General features: G+C 42.8%; 1 protein-coding gene and 1 non-coding gene across 2 annotated transcripts; one reads left to right on the forward strand and one right to left on the reverse strand.

Moving 5' to 3' along the window:
- Positions 1-465: 465 nt before the first annotated feature.
- On the reverse strand, positions 466-18,818 carry PRDM7 (PR/SET domain 7). The gene is made up of 10 exons (XM_058707053.1): positions 17,456-18,818; positions 16,926-17,049; positions 16,500-16,607; positions 8,931-8,980; positions 5,855-6,011; positions 5,118-5,219; positions 4,632-4,903; positions 4,133-4,200; positions 2,666-2,938; positions 466-941 (listed from the first exon to the last, which is right to left on the reverse strand). The coding sequence occupies exons 1-10, from the start codon at positions 17,579-17,581 to the stop codon at positions 575-577; spliced, it is 1,647 nt and encodes a 548-aa protein (XP_058563036.1). The 5' UTR covers positions 17,582-18,818; the 3' UTR covers positions 466-574.
- Positions 18,819-19,667: 849 nt separating this feature from the next.
- On the forward strand, positions 19,668-19,773 carry LOC131500550 (U6 spliceosomal RNA). Its single transcript, XR_009256354.1, has one exon. It is a non-coding gene; the product is annotated as a U6 spliceosomal RNA (small nuclear RNA).
- The last annotated feature ends 461 nt before the right edge of the window (positions 19,774-20,234 follow it).

The following is a 20,234-nucleotide window of genomic DNA, read 5'->3' on the forward strand; positions in this document are numbered from 1 at the left end:
GTGTGTGTCCTCTGGTGTGTGAAGAGACTTGACCTCTGTGTAAAGCCTCGCCCACACTCCCTGCAAACATAGGGCTTCTCCCCTGTGTGTGTCCTCTGGTGTGTGAAGAGACTTGACCTCCGTGTAAAGCCTCGCCCGCACTCCCTGCAAACATAGGGCTTCTCCCCTGTGTGTGTCCTTTGGTGTCTGAAGAGATTTGACCTCCGTGTAAAGCCTCGCCCGCACTCCCTGCAAACATAGGGCTTCTCCCCTGTGTGTGTCCTCTGGTGTGTAATAAGAGCTGACTTATGACTGAAGTCTCTTCTAAACTCATTGCAAATGGAGGGCTTTTCCTCTTTGTGTGTTCGCTGGTGTCTGCTGAAATGTGATCTGTCATTGAACCCTTGCTCACAGCCTCTATTTTTGATTCTTACAATTCTTGACATTCCTACCCCCATGAATAATTTTCCTGTATCCTCTGAATTCAAATTCTGGCCCGTGCTGGGCCCTTCTTCCACCATTCCCTCACACACTCTAGAACTCCCCATTTGTCCTTTGCATGGGGTGGAAAATGCCCTTGAAATTCTCCTCTGCTTTATACTTTTACGCAAAGGTCTGGACCTTTCTTTGACCTCTTGACATTTTGCTTTGTCATTCCAGCTGTGTGGATCAGAATGTTGCTGCTGCTGCTGATTCTGATCACCTGGGCAGGGATTCTCTGGTTGGAAATGTTTTCTTGCAGATATTCGTGGGAGGCTCTGAGAAGAGTGTTTGCATTCCACATGTTGGCTGAGGAATTTCTGACTGGAGAAGGCCAGCGGGCAGGAGGGACATCGATGGATGTCTGGCTGTGGTTCTGCTGAAAGAGGAAATTTTTGGTCAGGTAGATGTTGCGTTGTATGCTTTGTCTCCTGGTAAGGCCTGCCCCACTACTCATTTTTATTGTGTTGACAATGCAAGATCTGTCTCCCACCAAGTTTTCCTTTATTTTTCCATTCCATTTTCACTTACTACATTGAGTAAATCCAGAAAGCCCATTTCAAGGGTCTTTTTTATGTATTGCCCAGACTAGGTACCTTCAAGCAGCATCAGAGGAAGCTTCCCTCCTTATAGGAATGGAACTACAATGACCTTTCTCCACATACAAACACCTTCTAAGTCATGTGACTCTGTGACAGTGTCTACAGTGATTTTATTCTATTGAGAGGCAACAGCCCTTTTGATGACTTAGAATGTGGCAGTAAATATGAACTTGAGTCTCCCCATTTAAAAAGACATATTTAGGGGCACCTGGGTGGCTCAGTCAGTTGAACGACCGACTTCGGCTCAGGTCATGATTTCACCGTTTGTGAGTTTGAGCCCCATGTCGGGCTCTGTGCTGACAGCTCGGAGCCTGGAGCCTGCTTTGGATTCTGTGTCTCCCCCTCTCTCTGCCCCTCCCCTGCTCACGCTCTGTGTCTCTCTGTCTCAGAAATAAATAGAAACATTAAAAAGACATATTTAATTGACAACCAATATGTGTCTGGATTTCTATCTGAAAGTGGGATTTGGATTGGACGAGACAGAGCAGTGCAGTCTCTTGGACTAAAGGACTCTGGTTCCTGCCGCTCCAACTAGGTTATAAACTGCTTCTCTTTCAGTTTTCTACAAATCATAACATGAAAATATATCCTTCATACTTTATTTCATTCGGTCTTAGCTCATCTCAAATACAATGCGAAGTCCTTTCAAAATATTTCCTCGACCAAGTATGGGTATATATATCACACTCCCAACCACCATTCACCTTCTGCCAACCCACCACCCTCTCTCACTTAGAGATGAAGTGATCTTGGAGGGGATTACCCCCTGCAGTCTCTCTCCAAAATTAACCAAAACATCATCTTAAAGTAGAGAACACGCCACTCTCCAGTCGAAAATTGCACAATTGCTCTGTCTCAGTCAGGAAACACCCCAGTGTCTCAGCGTGGACCACAGGCTCTAGGGCGTCTACGTATCTATGGGTTCTCAGCCACATACCACACACGCCCCACCTCTCTTGTGCCTCAGGGCCTCTCTCCTAGCAGGCCCCCTCTTCCTGGAATCCTTTACCCCCGGGTGTTTGCGCATGTCCAGAGAGAGCCCTTCCCTGTCCAAGCTCTGCCACATCCCATCCTCTCCTCACACTGGTCCCCAGGCACTTTCCCAGGACTAGTTTTATTTTCAAAGCACCACTTGCTGTGTGATGTTATGCACACACATGCATCTGTACATGTGTTTCCCTTACTCATTCACTTATCAGGTGCTCAAGAGCAGTGATTCTGACAAGCTTGTTCCACCTCCAGTTCCTGGAAGGCTGTCTGGAACATAGTAGGAACTCACATGACAGCTAACTAAATTATGAGTGAACGCACACCAACATACACATGTCATTTAGAAATACTGAGCAAATTAAGAAGAAAGAGCTAAAAGGGCAGAAGAAACTGACTTAGTGAGGGAGCTGGCAGGTGCTTGAAAACTTAATTTTTTGGCCTCTAAGTCTTTTATCACTATGTTCTGTTACACATTTTATGCACGAGGTATTTAAAAAATCATAACAAAAATGAAAAACTTAAAAATTATTTCTAAGAGGCCAATGCATATGAAACGAATCCTTATTTCTGAAGCATCTGAATTGCAATCGTACTGATTTTAGACAGGATTTTACTCTACTCGAGAGCTGGACATGGAAACTGCCACGGAGAATTCTTTCTTTTCTTTCTGTTTTGAAGAGCAGTGGTGCCCACCTTTCCCTGTTGAGAGCTCGCTCTTCCACTTGCTTCCCCACTTGATGCCCAGCTCCTGGCCGTACTCGTCCCCGTACCAGACTAGCAGTTCACAGCCTGGCCTGATGACCCGGCAGGTTCGGTAGAAGATCTGCCTGTGATACTGAAAGGCCACCAGGTTCTGCTCCTCATCATCCCTGGCACAGTTCACATACCTGGGGTTGAGGCAGGGAAAGGGAAAAAGAACCATAGGAGATAAATTCCCATTATGTGTCAGATCTGCCCCGATGCTCAAGGCCTCTATGCTGTGATGCTGTCCACTCCCCAACTCCTCAGGAACCTTCTGTTCATACTTAAGTCTCCCTCACAACATCATATGGATTCCCATCTCTAAGTTCTGCTTACTGGCCACAGCCTGCCTTTAATGTTTTCCCCCTTGCTTGATTAACCATTTTCTAAATCCCAATTCCAGACTTACTGCCACCTTGATTGGTCACAAAAACCCAGTGACCTTTTGTTTCTCTAAACTCTAAATTAAGTTCTGTTTTATACCACAGAACTTGATGCTTGACCATGGACTCTGCTTCTAGATCAACACACATCATTCCACACTCAGCCCAAGTGTGGCTATCTTCCTTTGAGAAGGCTTTCTTCAGTCTCCCTACACTGTGTCTGAGGTACCATTCACTTGCCTCCCCTGAGTTCCCATAGAAACTTGGAGCTTCCTTTGTCTTAGTAAAATGACACGGAAAAGCAATATTTTATTTACATACTGCATTCCCTCAAGAGATTCTCTCAATGAGAGCCCCTCAAGGAAAGGGGCTGGGTCATGAGGCACAGAGGCCTGTGGCCATACTGTAGCCCATTCCTATACAGGCTTCAGAACCCAGTTCTATTAGAACTGAGACGAGGAAGAGCTACTGCCCTCACATATTAAAGGTCCCTTGTTTGAAGCTATCTCTCCACCGTATACCTCTTGAAAAACAGGAAAATGATAGTTAAATATTCTTAAACTCAATTGTCTATTGTCTGTCTGCAATATGTCTTCCATAAAACATGGGTTGTATAATAGGTTTAACTCACGAACTCCATTGTCTAAACTGGAACATAGTAGCTTATAAACATTGATCAGATAAATTGAAGTGTGAGTCCAGTGTTCCTGATGAATCTAGGCTCCTCAGGTTTTTGCCAGTGTCCAAATTTTGTCTAGCATATTTTGAGGACATATACTATATTCTTATCTCCCTTCCCCCATTAATTTCTCTTGAAATAAAAGAGCATTACATGGAGAAAAAAGAGGAACAGAGGATTGAGGGAGACCATTGAGGGAGACCTGATGAGAAGGAAAGGGACGTAGGTTTGTGAGAGGTGAATGTCCTCTCTGGAGCTCTGAACTCTATTGGCCTTACCTCATCCAGTTGGCCCAAGAGTTATCCTTTCCATCCACATACTCGTAGCAGTTTCTCCCTTTGGTGATCTGAGTTTGAGAAAGAGAAATTAAAGTTTTTTGTTTTTTGTTTTTTGTTTTTTTGTTTTCTGGTGTGTGAGGGGTGGGGAGGTAATAGAGGGATTATTTTACTCTCCTGTGGTCAGTGGTCTTTCAGCCTGTATGGAATCAGTCCCCAGTGTGACCACATGATGTACTCCTTAGTCGTTGTCTACACAGCTGGGTCGCTTTGTCAACTCAGAGCTCAGGTCCCGCAAGGGAGGAGCTTCCTGTTTGTGTCTGTACCACTATGCTCCCTCTTACCCCCTGATCTTTAAGTAGGAACAGCAGGTTCATGCAAAGTCCACTCAGTACACAGAACTAACCATGTTATTCTCATCCATGTAGAAGGTGATGTCCTACCAATTCATGGCAGAGATGTGGGAGACCAGAGGACAGGGGAAGAGGTAGATGATTCTCACCAGCCAGGAGTATCCACTGTTGGCTGCCTCTTCGTCTTCGGTGATCTGGCCCTCATAGGGGCCAAAGTGTGTACCCAGTGGCAGATCGGATGCTTCATTCCATACTCCAAGCCCAGCCTCAGGGATGCTCGATGGTCTGATTCTCAGACCAGGGGGCAGAGTGAGGGCTGAGCGGTTGGGATGCCCCTTGCCCACTGCATTGTCCTTTACGAATGTAGGGGGCCCATGAACAGCACAACTGTCAATGAAGAAATTCTGACACTTCTCACAATCTGGAAGTGAGAGCAACAGGGGTTAGGAAAAGGGTTAGTGCATGTTCCTGCAATTAAGCAGCTTCAGAATTAGCCCAACACACATCATTTAGCCTCTATCCTATACTCCTGGTTACTAGGGGAGGAGAATGATTTGGGGTCCCTATGACATAATGAAGTTATTGTACCAGGAGAGAACAGCTTTCTCTGAGAGTGGGCCAAGATGGTCACTTACAGAGGTAGTCATCATCCTGGGGCTCGCTGACCTCTTGGTATGCAAAGCCCTTTCTTTCTCGTAGACTATACATCTTCACTCCAATCTCCTTTCTCCTGAGCTCTGAGTTGGAAAAGAGTACATGAGTGAGGTTGGTGGGGTCTGGAGTGTTAGTCCCGTTTTGTCAGAAAATGCAAAATCTCCTCTAATAAATTATTACTTATCCTTCTATATACTCTCTCCCCACTGTCCAGACTCTTACTTCAGAGAGTAAGACTCCATACTGACTGTAGATGGCTAATTCAATGTTAGTTTCTTCCCATTATCAGGCTTACTTTACAATATTTCCTCTTAGAAAATGGTTCATTCATGCATTTCTTCATTCAGAAAATACTTGTTGAGGGCACATTACATGTTAGGCATCGAGCAAGAGCCTGGGCATTCAACACCAAGAAAGTATGGTCTTTATTATCACTGAGGGATTTATTGGACAACTTGCATGTGTCAATTCTTTAATGTTTAATGCTTTCAAACAATATATGAGCTATGCATTCTTATCTTCAGTTTACAGATTAGCATTCAGGAGCTCAGAGAATTTATAAGATTTATCCAAGACCTCAACGGTAACTACAGGTCTCAGGTTAGTCTAGCTTTAACCTAGGCCTAGCCAAAGTCCACTCCACATACCTAGGTTGTATTCATCAAACTTTCTGGAGGACTTAGAGGGACCAAAGTTCCCATATTATTCTTTCTCTTACCCAATTTTCGTCTAGAGTGATGTCCAGAGGTACTTGCTTCTCCAGGAAGGGACACTGGTTTCTGGCCCTGCTCTGAGCCACTTGTGTTCAGCAACTTTGCTGTTTCTGAGAATTCCTTCAAACTAGATTCCTTACTTAATGGCACTCTGTGGGTTCCCTTCAATGTGAGAGTCACATATTAAAAGACAACAGGCATTTTTTTTTTTTTTTAGTCCTGTAAGGCTTATGATGTGTTTTCACATGAATTGCTTTGGTTAATACTTCAACAACACTTGGAAATACCTGGGGATTCCGAATACTAGAGGGAAAATAAAGGGAATATGTGGATATTGAATTCAAAACTATAACCCATGGCTTAAGACTCTTTCTCTTTAAATTTTCTCAAATTTCTCCATAAAAGTGAGAAGGAGGCAGGGAGAACACTTGGGAAAACTGGCTGGAGAATCAAGTAGGTCTGTGAAAGAAAGTGGTGAGGACTTGTAGATAAAAAGAGGGGATCATCTATAAACTAGTGGACATTTAATGGAGGAGGAAATGTAGACAAGTGGAAGGGACTGCACACGTCTGGAAAATGAGGTGACAGAGCAGAGAGAGGGGAAAGATGATAAAGAAGGCGTTGGAGGAAATGTATCTAAACACTGGGGGAAAAAAAAGGATGCTAAATTTGTCGCTTGCCATACCCAGGAAAGAATATTTGGAATTAAATTAGCTGGTTCCTGTCAATTCTGTTTGAATAAGGTTGTACCGGCAGCTAGCTCTCTTCAGTTTTCCTGATCCATAAAATGGTATACGTGCTAATTTTTTAAAAAGTTTTATTTATTTAAGTAATATTTACATCCCACATGGGGCTTGAACTCATGACCCTGAGACCAAAAGTCCCATGCTCTTTCAACTGAGCCATCCAGGTGCCCTGTATACATGCTATTTCTTAATGTTATAGTAAACAGGAAATATTATAATGATCATCAAATTGTCTCATGAGCTATTTGATACAGTATGAATGTGAGATTACAGTTCTGCTGTCAATTGAGAGGGTTCTCAATTGTCTCCATACTCAAAATCTAAATCACAGATCTTATTTTCAGCATCCTTTGACCCTTTTATTTCTAATGTAATCTGTAAACGTGGAATTACTTGTTCAGAAAACATTCAGGGGCCCTGTGGGGCCTGGGACTTCTGAGAAGAAAGAGCCTGCAAGGCAGAAGCAGGCTACACAAACGATTCTGAACAACATGAGAGTTGCCTAATGAGAGCTCAGAGGAAGGAGCTGTTGCTTCTTCCTACAAGTATGAACATTTTAAATCAGTTCCAGTTAAGTAAGTTTCTTTTTTTCTTCTTAAGTTTATTTATTTTTGAGAGAGAGAGAGAGGGAGAGAGGGAGCAGGGAAGGGGGAGAGAGAGAGGGAGGGAGAGAGAATTTCAAGCAGGCTCTGCACTGACAGTGATGAGATTTCAGGAACCATGAAATCAAGAGTCTGATGCTTGGGGCGCCTGGGTGGCGCAGTCGGTTAAGCGTCCGACTTCAGCCAGGTCACGATCTCGCGGTCCGTGAGTTCGAGCCCCGCGTCAGGCTCTGGGCTGATGGCTCAGAGCCTGGAGCCTGTTTCCGATTCTGTGTCTCCCTCTCTCTCTGCCCCTCCCCCGTTCATGCTCTGTCTCTCTCTGTCCCAAAAATAAATTAAAAAAAAAAAAAACGTTGAAAAAGAGTCTGACGCTTAACTGAGTGAGTCACCCAGGTGCTCCACAGATAGGTGAGTTTCTAAAGGATATTATGTACCGTATATGAAGTCTTTAAGTCATTTTATATGTTGTTTCTCAGTCATCAAACCTGAAAGTACTCAGGGCTTCAGATGCTTCCTCTTATTAGAATGGGAGGCTCTGGGGGCGTCTGGGTGGCTCAGTCAGTTGAGCGACAGACTCTTGATTTTGGCTCAAGGTCATGATCTTGCAGTCCTGGGATTGAGCCGTGTGGTGGGCTCTGTGCTGGGTGTGGAGCCTGCTTGAGAGTCTCTTCTCTCTCTCTCTGTCTCTCAAAATAAATAAATAAACATTAAAAAAGGGGGGGGCCTGGGTGACTCAGTTGTTTAAGCATCCGAATCTTGATTTCAGCTCAGGTCATGATCTCAGGGTTGTGACAGCGAGCCCCAAGACAGGCTCCATGCTGGAAGTGGATCCTGCTTAAGATTCTCTCTCCCTCTGGGGCGCATGGGTGGCTCAGTCGGTTGGGCGTCCAACTTTGGCTCAGGTCACGATCTCACTGTCCGTGAGTTCGAGCCCCACGTCGGGCTCTGTGTTGACAGCTCAAAGCCTGGAGCCTGTTTCGGATTCTGTGTCTCCCTCTCTCTCTGACCCTCTCCTATTCATGCTCTGTCTCTCCCTGTCTCAAAAATAAATAAAATGTTAAAAAAAAAAAAAAAGATTCTCTCTCCCTCTGCCCCTCTCTGCTCTCTAAATAAATAAATTAACAAATAAATCGAATGGGAGGCTCTGATGGCGGGGATGCTATCTCTTTCATCTGGGACGATCGAGTGTACAAATTGCTGGTATTATTTGTAAGCTTCTCTTACTTAGGGGGTCTTAGCTCATCTCTCACTTCAGCATACTAGAAAAGAACTGGGTCGAAATGAATCAAATGAATAATGTAAATTTTATAAAACTATGAAAGTCTTAATGAGCTTTTAAGTGGTTTAGAAAAGGAGCTTGAGATTAGACTGCACTACCACTAGCACTGTGATGTCAGGTATATAAGCAAACATGTCTTTGTCTCAATCTCACCTATAAATGGTGATATTTATAGTACCCCCCCCCCCCCATAGGGTTGTTGTAAGGTTTAAGTGAGTTTATTTGTGTAAATGCTTAAAATAAAGTCTGAAGTACAGTGAAAATAAAACAAGTGATAGCTAATATTGTTGCTGTTCTTGTTAACTATTACAGCGATGATGATCTCGGATACTGTGCTAAAGAGATCAGTAAAGGAAGGCAGCAGTTTCTAGGATACTCTGAATTCTTCTACTCTTACCTGTGTTTAAATCCATGAGAAAGATTTTCTTGTCATCAGGATCTGGGAAATACTCACCTTGTGTTGTTTATTCTGATCCACTCTGGATGCCACCCAAGAAGGTTTGACTATAAAGTGATGAGAAATCAGTGTTTTGGTTGGCAAATGTTTCTAAGCTCCAGAGACTCTCACTAGAGACACAGAACTCTTGACTAAGGAGTGGCAAGTACAAGGACTACCAAAAGGTGATTGGAAAGTGGTTTTTGAAATATTATCAAAGTCTATGCTGCTACTGGTGACAACTAGTTTTCTGAAAATGTTAAAAAAATAGACAAAACCTCATTTAAGCTTCATCCTATGTTCATAACTTATCTATTACATATAGTTATATATATATAACTACTATATAACTATAACTATAACTATATATATAACTATATATAACTATATATAACTATATATATATATATATATATATATATTGACCTTCTATGACAAAAAAAATCTCAATAAGCTGTGAATAGAAAAAAATTACCTCACTCTAATAATGGCCATATATGAAAAGTCTATCTCCAACATCATACTCTGCAGTTTAAAACTGAAAGCTTTTTCTCTAAGATCAAGAATAAGGCAAGGATGCCCACTTCACTACTTCTCTTCAACCTAGTACTCGAAGTCCTAGCCAGGGCATTGGAGAAAAATAAGTAAGTAAGTATGTAAGTGAGTAAGTAAATAAAGTGCATCTAATTTGGAAAGCAAGAAGTAAAATTATGGTTGTTCACACATGACATGGTCTTATATGTAGAAAGTCCTAAAGATTCCACACAATATCTGTCAGAACTAACAAATTCAGCAAAGTTGCAGGATACAAAATTAACACTAAAAAATTAGTTGCATTTGTATGTACTAACAATGAACAATCCAAAAAGGAAATTAAGAAAACAGTCTTATTTATAATAGCACCAAAGGAATGAAATAATTAGGAGCAAACTTAAGGATGTATAACATTTGAACACTGAAAACTACAAAACATTGCTGAAAGAAATGAAAGAAGGCACAAGTAAATAGAAGCACATCCCATATTCATGGATTGGGAGTCTTTTTTTTTAAAGTTTATTTATTTTGAAAGAAACAGTGTGAATGGGGTAGGGGCAGAGAGAGAGAGAGGGGAGACAGAGGATCCCAAGCAGGCTCTGCACTGTCAGTGAAAAGCCCAATGCGGGGCTTGAACCCATGAACTGTGAAATCATGACCTGAGACGAAATCAGACGCTTAACTGACTGAACCACCCAGGTGCCCCCATTTCTGGGTTTTCTATTCTGTTTCATTGATCTATGTGTCTTTCATACCAGTACCATACTGTTTGAATCACTAGAGCTTTGACATATAACTTGAAGTCCAGAAATGTGATGTCTCCAGCTTTGTTTTTCTTTTTCCAGACATTTTCATTCTTTTGCATATGGATATTCTATTTTCCCAACACCATTTGTTGAAATATTGTCCTTTCCCCATGATGTAGTCTTGGCATTCTTTATTTGATATACATATATATACAAATACACACACACACACACACACACACACAGGCACAATGGAATATTAGCCATAAAAAAAGATGAAATCTTAACATTTGCAATGACATGGATGGGAGCTAGAGAGTATTATGCTAAGCAAAATAAGTCAGAGAAAGACAAATACCGTATATTTCATTCATGTGTGGAAGAAACAAAACAAATGAGCAAAGGGGGAAAAAAAAAGGCAAACCAAGAAACAAATTCTTAACTATAGATAGCACACTGATGGTTACCTGAGGGGAGGTAAGTGGGGGAATGGGTTAAATGGGTGCTGGAGATTAAGGAGTGTACTTGTGGTGAGCACAGGGTGCTGTATGAAAGTGGTAGTTCACTGTATTGTACACCTGAAACTAATATAATAACACTATATGTTAACTAACTGGAATTAAAATAAAAACTTAAAAAAGGGAATGAAGATGGACCTTCATCTTACATCATATACAAAAACCAACTCTGAAAGGACCGTAGACCTAAATGTATGACCAGAAACTATAAAGCTCTTAGAAGAAAACAAGGGGAAAAGCCTCATGACATTGAATGGGCAACAGTTTCTTGTATATGAAACCAAAAGCACAAGCAACAAAAGCAGAAATAGACAAATGGGACCATACTAAACCTAAAAAACTTCTGTGCAGCAAAGGACGCAGTCAACAGAGTGAAAAGGCAATGGGAGGGGCACCTGGGTGGCTCAGTCGGTTAAGCGTCCAACTTCAGCTCAGGTTATGATCTCACGTTTCATGAATTCAAGCCCCGTGTTGGGCTCTGTGCTGACAGCTCAGAGCCTGGATCCCACTTCAGATTCTGTCTCTCTCTCTCTCTCTCTCTCTCTCTCTCTCTCTCTCTCTCTCTCTCTCTGTTCCTTCCCCTCTCACACTCTGTCTCACTGTTTCTCTCTCAAAAATAAATAAAAATAAAGAATAAAAAAATTTTTTTAAAAGGCAATGGGAAAAAATAATTGTAAAATATACATTTGATAAGGGGTTAATATCCAGACTACACAAAGAACTGCTGAAACTCAATAGTAAAAAACCAAGTAACCTTATTAAAAATTGGGTGCTATGAAAAGAATTATGTCTCTCCAAAAGGTCCCTATGTGAAACCCTAACCTCCAATGTGATTGTATTTGGAGATGGGGTCTTTGGAAGGTAGAGTTAGATAAGGTCATGAGAGTATGCTCCTCATGATTGGATTAGTGCCCTTAAGAAGAGAAATCTCTCTCTTTCTCCAAGAGTATGCACATATAAATGAGAGGTCATGCTAGCACACAGTAAGATGGAGGTTGCCTACAAGGCAAGAATAGAACTGGACTATGATGGCATCCTGATCTCAGACTTCCAGCCTCTAGAACTGTGAGAAAACAAATTTCTGTGGTTCATGCCACCTAGTCTATGGTACTTTATTATGGCAGCCTGAGGTTTTAATACAATGACAAAAGGACTTGAAAAGACATTTTTTTCCAAAGAAGATATGTACAAATGGCTAAAATGCACATGAAAAGATGTTCCAGGGGAGCCTGGGTGGCTCATTTGGTTGAGTGTCCAACTCTTGATTTCGGCTCAGGTCATGATCTCGTGGTTTGTTGGTTTGAGTCCCACATTGGGCTCTGTGCTGAGGCTCTGAGCCTGCTTGGGATTCTCTCCCTCCCTCCCTCTCTCTCTGCCTCTCCCCGGCTTGTGCTCACTCTCTCTGTCTCTCAAAATAAATAAACTTAAAAAATTAAAAAAAAAGAAAAGATGGTCCATTGCCACTAATCCTCAGGGAAATGCAAATTAGAACTGCAATGAGATATTATCTCATACCCATTAGTATAATCACTATGAAAAAAAAAACAACCCACCAGACAATAACAAGTGTTGGCAAAGATGTGGAGAAATTGGAACCCTTACATACTATTTGTGGGAATGTGAAATGTTGCAGGCATTATGAAAAACAGCATGGAGGATGCTCAATAAATTAAAAAGAAATGTCATATGATTTAGAAGTCAAATTTCTGGGTGTGTGTATAAAAATTGGAAACAGGATCTTGAATAAATATTTGTACATTCAAGGTCATTGCAGCATTATTCATAATAGCTAAGATGTGGAAGCAACCTAAATGTGCATCGACAAATAAATGGATAAAGGAAATTACACACACACACACACACACACACACACACACACGGGAATATTATTCAGCCTTACAAATGAAGGATGTCTTGTCATATGTTACATCATGGATGGACTTCGAGGACATTATGCTAATTGATATAAACATATCACAAAAGACAAATACTGCATGATTCCACATATATGAGTTATCTATTTCATGGATATGGAAAATAGAACGGTTGTTTCCAGGGCCTGTCGGGGGAAGGGGAGGGGAGGAAATGGAAGGTTGTTGTTCATGGGTATAGAGTTTCAGTCATACAAGATGAAAAAGATCTAAAAATCTGTTGTTCAATAATGTGCATGTAGCTAATAATACTGTGCTATATACTTAAACATTGTTAAGAGGGTAAATCTATGTTATTATATTTTGTAACCACAATAAAGAAAATTGGGGTGGGAATGTTAGCTGAGGGTAGATAAAGCTGTGTAGATGTATGGTAAACCATGGGGTATATGAAGACTTTCTTTTCATGTCAAACCTTTGTGGACAACCACACACTGGGTTTTCAAATCTCTGAAATCCATAGATGGAATCATAGACCTAACCCAAGTTGCTTTCTCCAGTTTAGGGAGATCAACCCTTCTTCCAAATTCTTTTGTTTGAACAGCAAAAGAGGAAGTGAGTTTCTCAGTTCTATTTTGTAGCGATCACTCTTCATGTTGTTTGCCTGATGCTGTCTCTGGCGAGTGATATGTGGGAAAGACCAGGGAGACTAGTTACCTCAAACCCTCTTCCAGAATTATGACAAAGAATCTGGTTCATTTTGGGGTAAGAAGATCCTGTGTGTGATTAAATATACCTAAAAACTGTATCTTTACATAATATGTTCATCATTTTCTCTTTTTAAGACATTTAATCCAATAATTGGATAATGAGAATAACTGCGATTACTTTTAGAAAGCTCTCTGGTGGACTTACAGTCTAATTAAGGTTTCTTTATCTTCCCTTTCATTAACTAGCAATGTTTAGCAAAAACAGTCTTTTTTTATTTTTATTTTTTTTTCTTTTTATATTTATTTATTTATTTATTTATTTATTTATTTTTTAATATATGAAATTTACTGTCAAATTGGTTTCCATACAACACCCAGTGCTCATCCCAAAAGGTGCCCTCCTCAATACCCATCACCCACCCTGCCCTCCCTCCCACCCCCCATCAACCCTCAGTTTGTTCTCAGTTTTTAACAGTCTCTTATGCTTTGGCTCTCTCCCACTCTAACCTCTTTTTTTTTTTTTTCCCTTCCCCTCCCCCATGGGTTTCTGTTACGTTTCTCAGGATCCACATAAGAGTGAAACCATATGGTATCTGTCTTTCTCTGTATGGCTTATTTCACTTAGCATCACACTCTCCAGTTCCATCCACGTTGCTACAAAAGGCCATATTTCATTCTTTCTCATTGCCACGTAGTATTCCATTGTGTATATAAACCACAATTTCTTTATCCATTCATCAGTTGATGGACATTTAGGCTCTTTCCATAATTTGGCGATTGTTGAGAGTGCTGCTATAAACATTGGGGTACAAGTGCCCCTATGCATCAGTACTCCTGTATCCCTTGGATAAATTCCTAGCAGTGCTATTGCTGGGTCATAGGGTAGGTCTATTTTTAATTTTCTGAGGAACCTCCACACTGCTTTCCAGAGTGGCTGCACCAATTTGCATTCCCACCAACAGTGCAAGAGGGTTCCCGTCTCTCCACATCCTCTCCAGCATCTATAGTCTCCTGATTTCTTCATTTTGGCCACTCTGACTGGCGTGAGGTGGTATCTGAGTGTGGTTTTGATTTGTATTTCCCTGATGAGGAGCGACGTTGAACATCTTTTCATGTGTCTGTTGGCCATCCGGATGTCTTCTTTAGAGAAGTGTCTATTCATGTTTTCTGCCCATTTCTTCACTGGGTTATTTGTTTTTCGGGTGTGGAGTTTGATGAGCTCTTTATAGATTTTGGATACTAGCCCTTTGTCCGATGTGTCATTTGCAAATATCTTTTCCCATTCCGTTGGTTGCCTTTTAGTTTTGTTGGTTGTTTCCTTTGCTGTGCAGAAGCTTTTTATCTTCATAAGGTCCCAGTAATTCACTTTTGCTTTTAATTCCCTTGCCTTTGGGGATGTGCCGAGTAAGAGATTGCTACGGCTGAGGTCAGAGAGGTCTTTTCCTGCTTTCTCCTCTAAGGTTTTGATGGTTTCCTGTCTCACATTCAGGTCCTTTATCCATTTTGAGTTTATTTTTGTGAATGGTGTGAGACAGTGGTCTAGTTTCAACCTTCTGCATGTTGCTGTCCAGTTCTCCCAGCACCATTTGTTAAAGAGACTGTCTTTTTTCCATTGGATGTTCTTTCCTGCTTTGTCAAAAATGAGTTGGCCATACGTTTGTGGGTCTAGTTCTGGGGTTTCTATTCGATTCCATTGGTCTATGTGTCTGTTTTTATGCCAATACCATGCTGTCTTGATGATGACAGCTTTGTAGTAGAGGCTAAAGTCTGGGATTGTGATGCCTCCTGCTTTGGTCTTCTTCTTCAAAATTACTTTGGCTATTCGGGGCCTTTTGTGGTTCCATATGAATTTTAGGATTGCTTGTTCTAGTTTCGAGAAGAATGCTGGTGCAATTTTGATTGGGATTGCATTGAATGTGTAGATAGCTTTGGGTAGTATTGACATTTTGACAATATTTATTCTTCCAATCCATGAGCAGGGAATGTCTTTCCATTTCTTTATATCTTCTTCAATTACCTGCATAAGCTTTCTATAGTTTTCAGCATACAGATCTTTTACATCTTTGGTTAGATTTATTCCTAGGTATTTTATGCTTCTTCCAGAATTATGACAAAGAATCTGGTTCATTTTGGGGTAAGAAGATCCTGTGTGTGATTAAATATACCTAAAAACTGTATCTTTACATAATATGTTCATCATTTTCTCTCTCTTTTTTTTTTTAAATAGTTGTTTGCTTTGCTGTTGCTTTTTTTTTTTTTAATTTTTTTTTTCAACGTTTTTTATTTATTTTTGGGACAGAGAGAGACAGAGCATGAACGGGGGAGGGGCAGAGAGAGAGGGAGACACAGAATCGGAAACAGGCTCCAGGCTCCGAGCCATCAGCCCAGAGCCTGACGCGGGGCTCGAACTCACGGACCGCGAGATCGTGACCTGGCTGAAGTCGGACGCTTAACCGACTGCGCCACCCAGGCGCCCCGATCATTTTCTCTTTTTAAGACATTTAATCCAATAATTGGATAATGAGAATAACTGCGATTACTTTTAGAAAGCTCTCTGGTGGACTTACAGTCTAATTAAGGTTTCTTTATCTTCCCTTTCATTAACTAGCAATGTTTAGCAAAAACAGTCTTTTTTTAAAAAAAAAAAAAAACGAATGATAAATCTTAAACATACAGAAAGGTATGGAGAATTATATTGGAAAACCTATACATCCACCACCATTCAGCCTTATCTCAACATTCTGCCACAACTTTATATCTTTTAATTTTTATCTTTATATCTTTTAATTTCTATTTTAAAATTCAAAAACAAAAATAAAAGCAAATAAAAAACTAACCAAGACACAGCAAAACCACCTGCCACCCATTCCTTCTTCTCTTATGATAACTATTCTGAATTTGGCATTTCTTTTTCATGTTCAGATTTTGATACATTTACCACTCTTAATGTATTTATAAATAATATAATTATTATCATCCACATTTTAAAATTTTATATGAATAAATTTTGTGTGATATAATTACATAAATATACATAAATATACATAAATTACATAAAATATAATAAATTACTGTGTGATATGCTGTTTTGCGTCTATTTATATTTATGTTTCTGAGGAAAGAGTTTCCTTTTTTAACTCCTGAGATGCAGCTGAGACCTAAACTTTGGGTTCCAGGAGGAAATCTCTAAATCTTCCTGGCCCCTCACCTTGCTGCCTTGGCGTCCATTCTTCATCGGAATCCTCAGTGTCATCTACTTGGGGTTTGATGGCCTGCCTGCGGTGACACATGAAAGCTGGTCGAGGGGCTCTGAGACCTGGAAAGAAGCAAAATCCTTGTCCGAAGAGGGAAGATCTAGAAGGAGGAACAAAGCACGGTAGCAATGGAGGACATCTCCTAGTCAGTGCGACTCAGTTGTATGGGCTGGGAGAGTCTAGAACAAGGCAAGAGATGAGCTGTGCATTGCCAGTGCAAGCCCTACACTGATAGAAGAGAACAAAATTTCATTCCAGATTTGTCTTCACACAGAAGGGAACTGTGATCAGACAGAGCCACCCGAGAGGCCAACTAATATAGGGACTGAAGGCCTGATTCACGTTTACCAGGCTCCTCAGCACCCAGCACTTCTGGTTACCTATAGTCATCAGCGCTTCATAGTTCCTTTTCACATTCCTGTATCGGATTTTCTCCCAGTCTCCCATCTCTGTCCATTCTTCCTTGGAGAAGTATATGGAAATGTCTTTGAAAGCATCTTTGGCCTAGAGAAAATAAGAGATCCCATCAGTGACTTACTAACGCAAGTCAGAACTTAGAGCCGGGCCTTCTCCTCCACCTTGTATGTACTGTGTACCCTGTTTCCTGGGTGCTCTCTGTTAAACGAGGGTAAAGCGTTTCTGTCCCTCTTGATGGTGTCCTGATCAATCGAACAAACACTAAGCATTTTACTAGCTCTCTCTTGGCAAAGGGAAACCGCTGATGCCACTATCCCGTGTAACTTCCTCCCCCACCCACGTCCTGTAAAAGAGTGAGTGCCCTTTATCCTGTGTACATTCACTGGTGTAGGCCAGGAGCCTGTGGTCCTCCAAGGACCAGCTCCTGGTCACCAGGCCCCTCTCTTCATCCTCTCCAAGAAGTCTGGAGCCCAGCTTCTCCCACACCTCTCACCGTGGGCTTCCATCTTGCTTTCCTTGAGCTTCTCTCAGTGGACTGCTCGGGGAATCTGAGGGGGCTCGTGGTGCTGGGACCTCCAGGCTGGCCCCGCTCTGACTCTGAGGCTGGCAATGGCTCCATGAGTCTCTTTGTCCTAAGGCCAAGGCACCTGTGGAAGGAGAAGGTGCTGACAGGGGGTGACAGCGCAGACCACTGCCCAGAGCCATGTCTGTTTTCTCCATTTGGGTGGGGTACCCAGAAAAGATGTGGGCAGCCCAGGGAGGATTAGAAGATGCAGGGGAAACCTGCGGGTAGTGATGGGATGGAGAACCTCTACTGGCAATGCCAGGCCATTCTAACGTGAGCTAGATTTTGTTTCTTTTATTCTACTGCAGCTCGGCCCATATGAGGAAAGGTCGCAAAGGGATGTGGCTGTGGGCGTTTGATTAGAGTCCTGAGGTGCAAGGCCAGAGGAGTACCAAGGAGGCCTGGAGGCCCCTGAGTGCCGGCCCGTTCCAGGGAGAGGAAGTGAATATTTCTCAAAGAAGCGCTTCTTGGGATGTGCACCTGGGGATTCTGGAAAAATCTGGTATAAACAGGCTCAATCTCTAAGGGACAGAGATGTCCCAGGGTGAGGAGATTTGGTCTCTCGCAGGCTGAGGGAATTGGGGTTTCTTAAGTCAAGGGGATTTGGGGCCTCAAGATGAGGACACTTAGGGTTCCTCAGGCTGATGATATTGGCAGTCTCTCAGGACAAGATTTGGGTCTTTCTGGCTGAAGAGATTTAGAATGCTCAGGTTGAGAGGATTTGGGATCTTTGAGACTGAGGAAACGTTAAGTCGTATTCTGAGGAGATTTGGACTCTCTCATTAATGGGCTTTAAGGTTTTCTGACATTGAGGTTATTTGGGGTCTTTGAAGCTGAAAGGATTTAAGAGTTTACAGGCAGGGGCTGTTCAGGGTCTCTGACATTGGGGAAATTTGTTCTCTCTGTGGGTGTTACATTTCAGGCTCCTCGGGCTGAGGACATTTGGGGGTCTAAGAATTGGGGGCGGTTAGCGTTTCTCTGGGTGACGCGATATGAGGTTTCTGCAGCTGAGCTGCTTTGGGGTCCAATGCTGAGGAGACGTGAAGTTCCACGAAGTTAGCGGATTTGGGTTCCCTGAAGGCGGCGGGATTTGGTGTCCCTTGAGGCTGAGGGGATTTGGAGCCTTTCAGGGTGAGGGGATCTAGGGTCTCCCAGGTGGGCTTTGAAGGGCTCAGGATCAGGGTTTACAAGGGTTTCACACGGCACGGCAAAGTCCTCGGTGTTTTCGTCAGTCTACCCGGCCTCTCGCGTTGCCCCCCAGGATCTGCCGCCCGCTCCTGAGCCCCCGAGCGCTGTGTGCCGGGTGAGAGTCAGGACACAGCGGAGGGCGAGATACCCGCTTATACCGCCCTGTCAGGCAGGAGCCACCAATCAGCGCTGCAATCAAAGCGGCCCCTCCAATTGGCGGTCAGGAGGGGTCTGATGGGGCGGAGCGTAGGGCGAGCCGTGTGTGTCAGTCATTGGCCGAACACCCCTGTGGATGCTCCCGCCCCACCCCGCGGGGATTGGCTGCTCTGAGTCCAGCGCGTGTCTCTCAAGAAGGCTCCCCCCGCCCCCCCCCCGCCCCCCCCCCCCCCCCCGGGCATTCTGGTAGTTTTCATCACTTCCCTTCCGTACCCGCCCCCGCCCCCTCCCCCCCCCTCCCCCCCCCGCCCCCTCCCCCCCCCCCCACGTTGGTGAAGGACGCGCCGGGCCGTTGACTGCGCAGGGCGTCCTGCGGCGCAGGCTGAGTTTGGAGCGTGGAGCTGACGGCAGGGCTTTAGGGTGGACAGAGGCATCCTGTGTTCGGAAAAGATTCTTTGCTCTACCAGACTTTTATCAGGCTCTGGAAGGGTCTCCTAGGCCCATCTGTCCCCGTCCTTGTAAAATCCACTTTTAGCGAGAGCTGTATGACCCGTTAGTATATAGTGAATATCGTATTACATTCAGGGGACAACTATGTAATTAAGTATTGTCTGGTGAGACGGTGTGTAGAGACACCAAATAAAATCTCTATGGCTCAAAGATTTAAACCCAACAAATGGAATAGTAAGTATATTAGAAAACAACTCGGGGGTCGGATTCCTAATGAAAAGTAGAAGTGGCATTCGTGAGTAATAGGCGTGTTTAGATAATGCAGGTCCAAAAGTCATCAGAAGTAGTGCTCGCTTGGCAGCACTTAGATTACAATTGGAACAATATAGAGAAGATTAGCATGGCCCCTGTGCAAGGATGATACACAAAACTTTGAAGCATTCTATATTAAAAAAAGTCAAGCGAAGTAAGAAGACGTAAGTAAAATCAAAGAAAAAAATGAAAAAAAATTCGAGTATTTTGCATAAAAATAAGGCATCAAATACAGGACAATGGGTCCACGGTGCGGGGGGGGGGGGGCACTGGCTTTCAGAAGATAAAAAGGGAAGAGTGTTTCTGACCCTTACCAATTTTTTTTTTTAAATTTTTTTAATGTTTATTTCTCTTTGACAGAGCATCAATGCAGGAGGGGCAGAGAGAGAGAGGGAGACACAGAATCTGAAACAGGCTCCAGGCTCCCAGCTTTTGGCACAAAGTCCGACCCGGGGCTTGAACTCACAGTTGGCGGGACCATGACCTGAGCTGAAGTCAGACGCTTAACCGACTGAGCCACCCAGGCATCCCTGACCCTTACTAAGTTTTGATCATAGAAACATAACATGATTTCCTTGTACATGAAGTAGGCCTTCTTTCC

The sequence above is a fragment of the Neofelis nebulosa genome, chromosome 17, assembly GCF_028018385.1.
Source record: "Neofelis nebulosa isolate mNeoNeb1 chromosome 17, mNeoNeb1.pri, whole genome shotgun sequence".
In the NCBI taxonomy this organism is placed as follows: domain Eukaryota; kingdom Metazoa; phylum Chordata; class Mammalia; order Carnivora; family Felidae; genus Neofelis; species Neofelis nebulosa.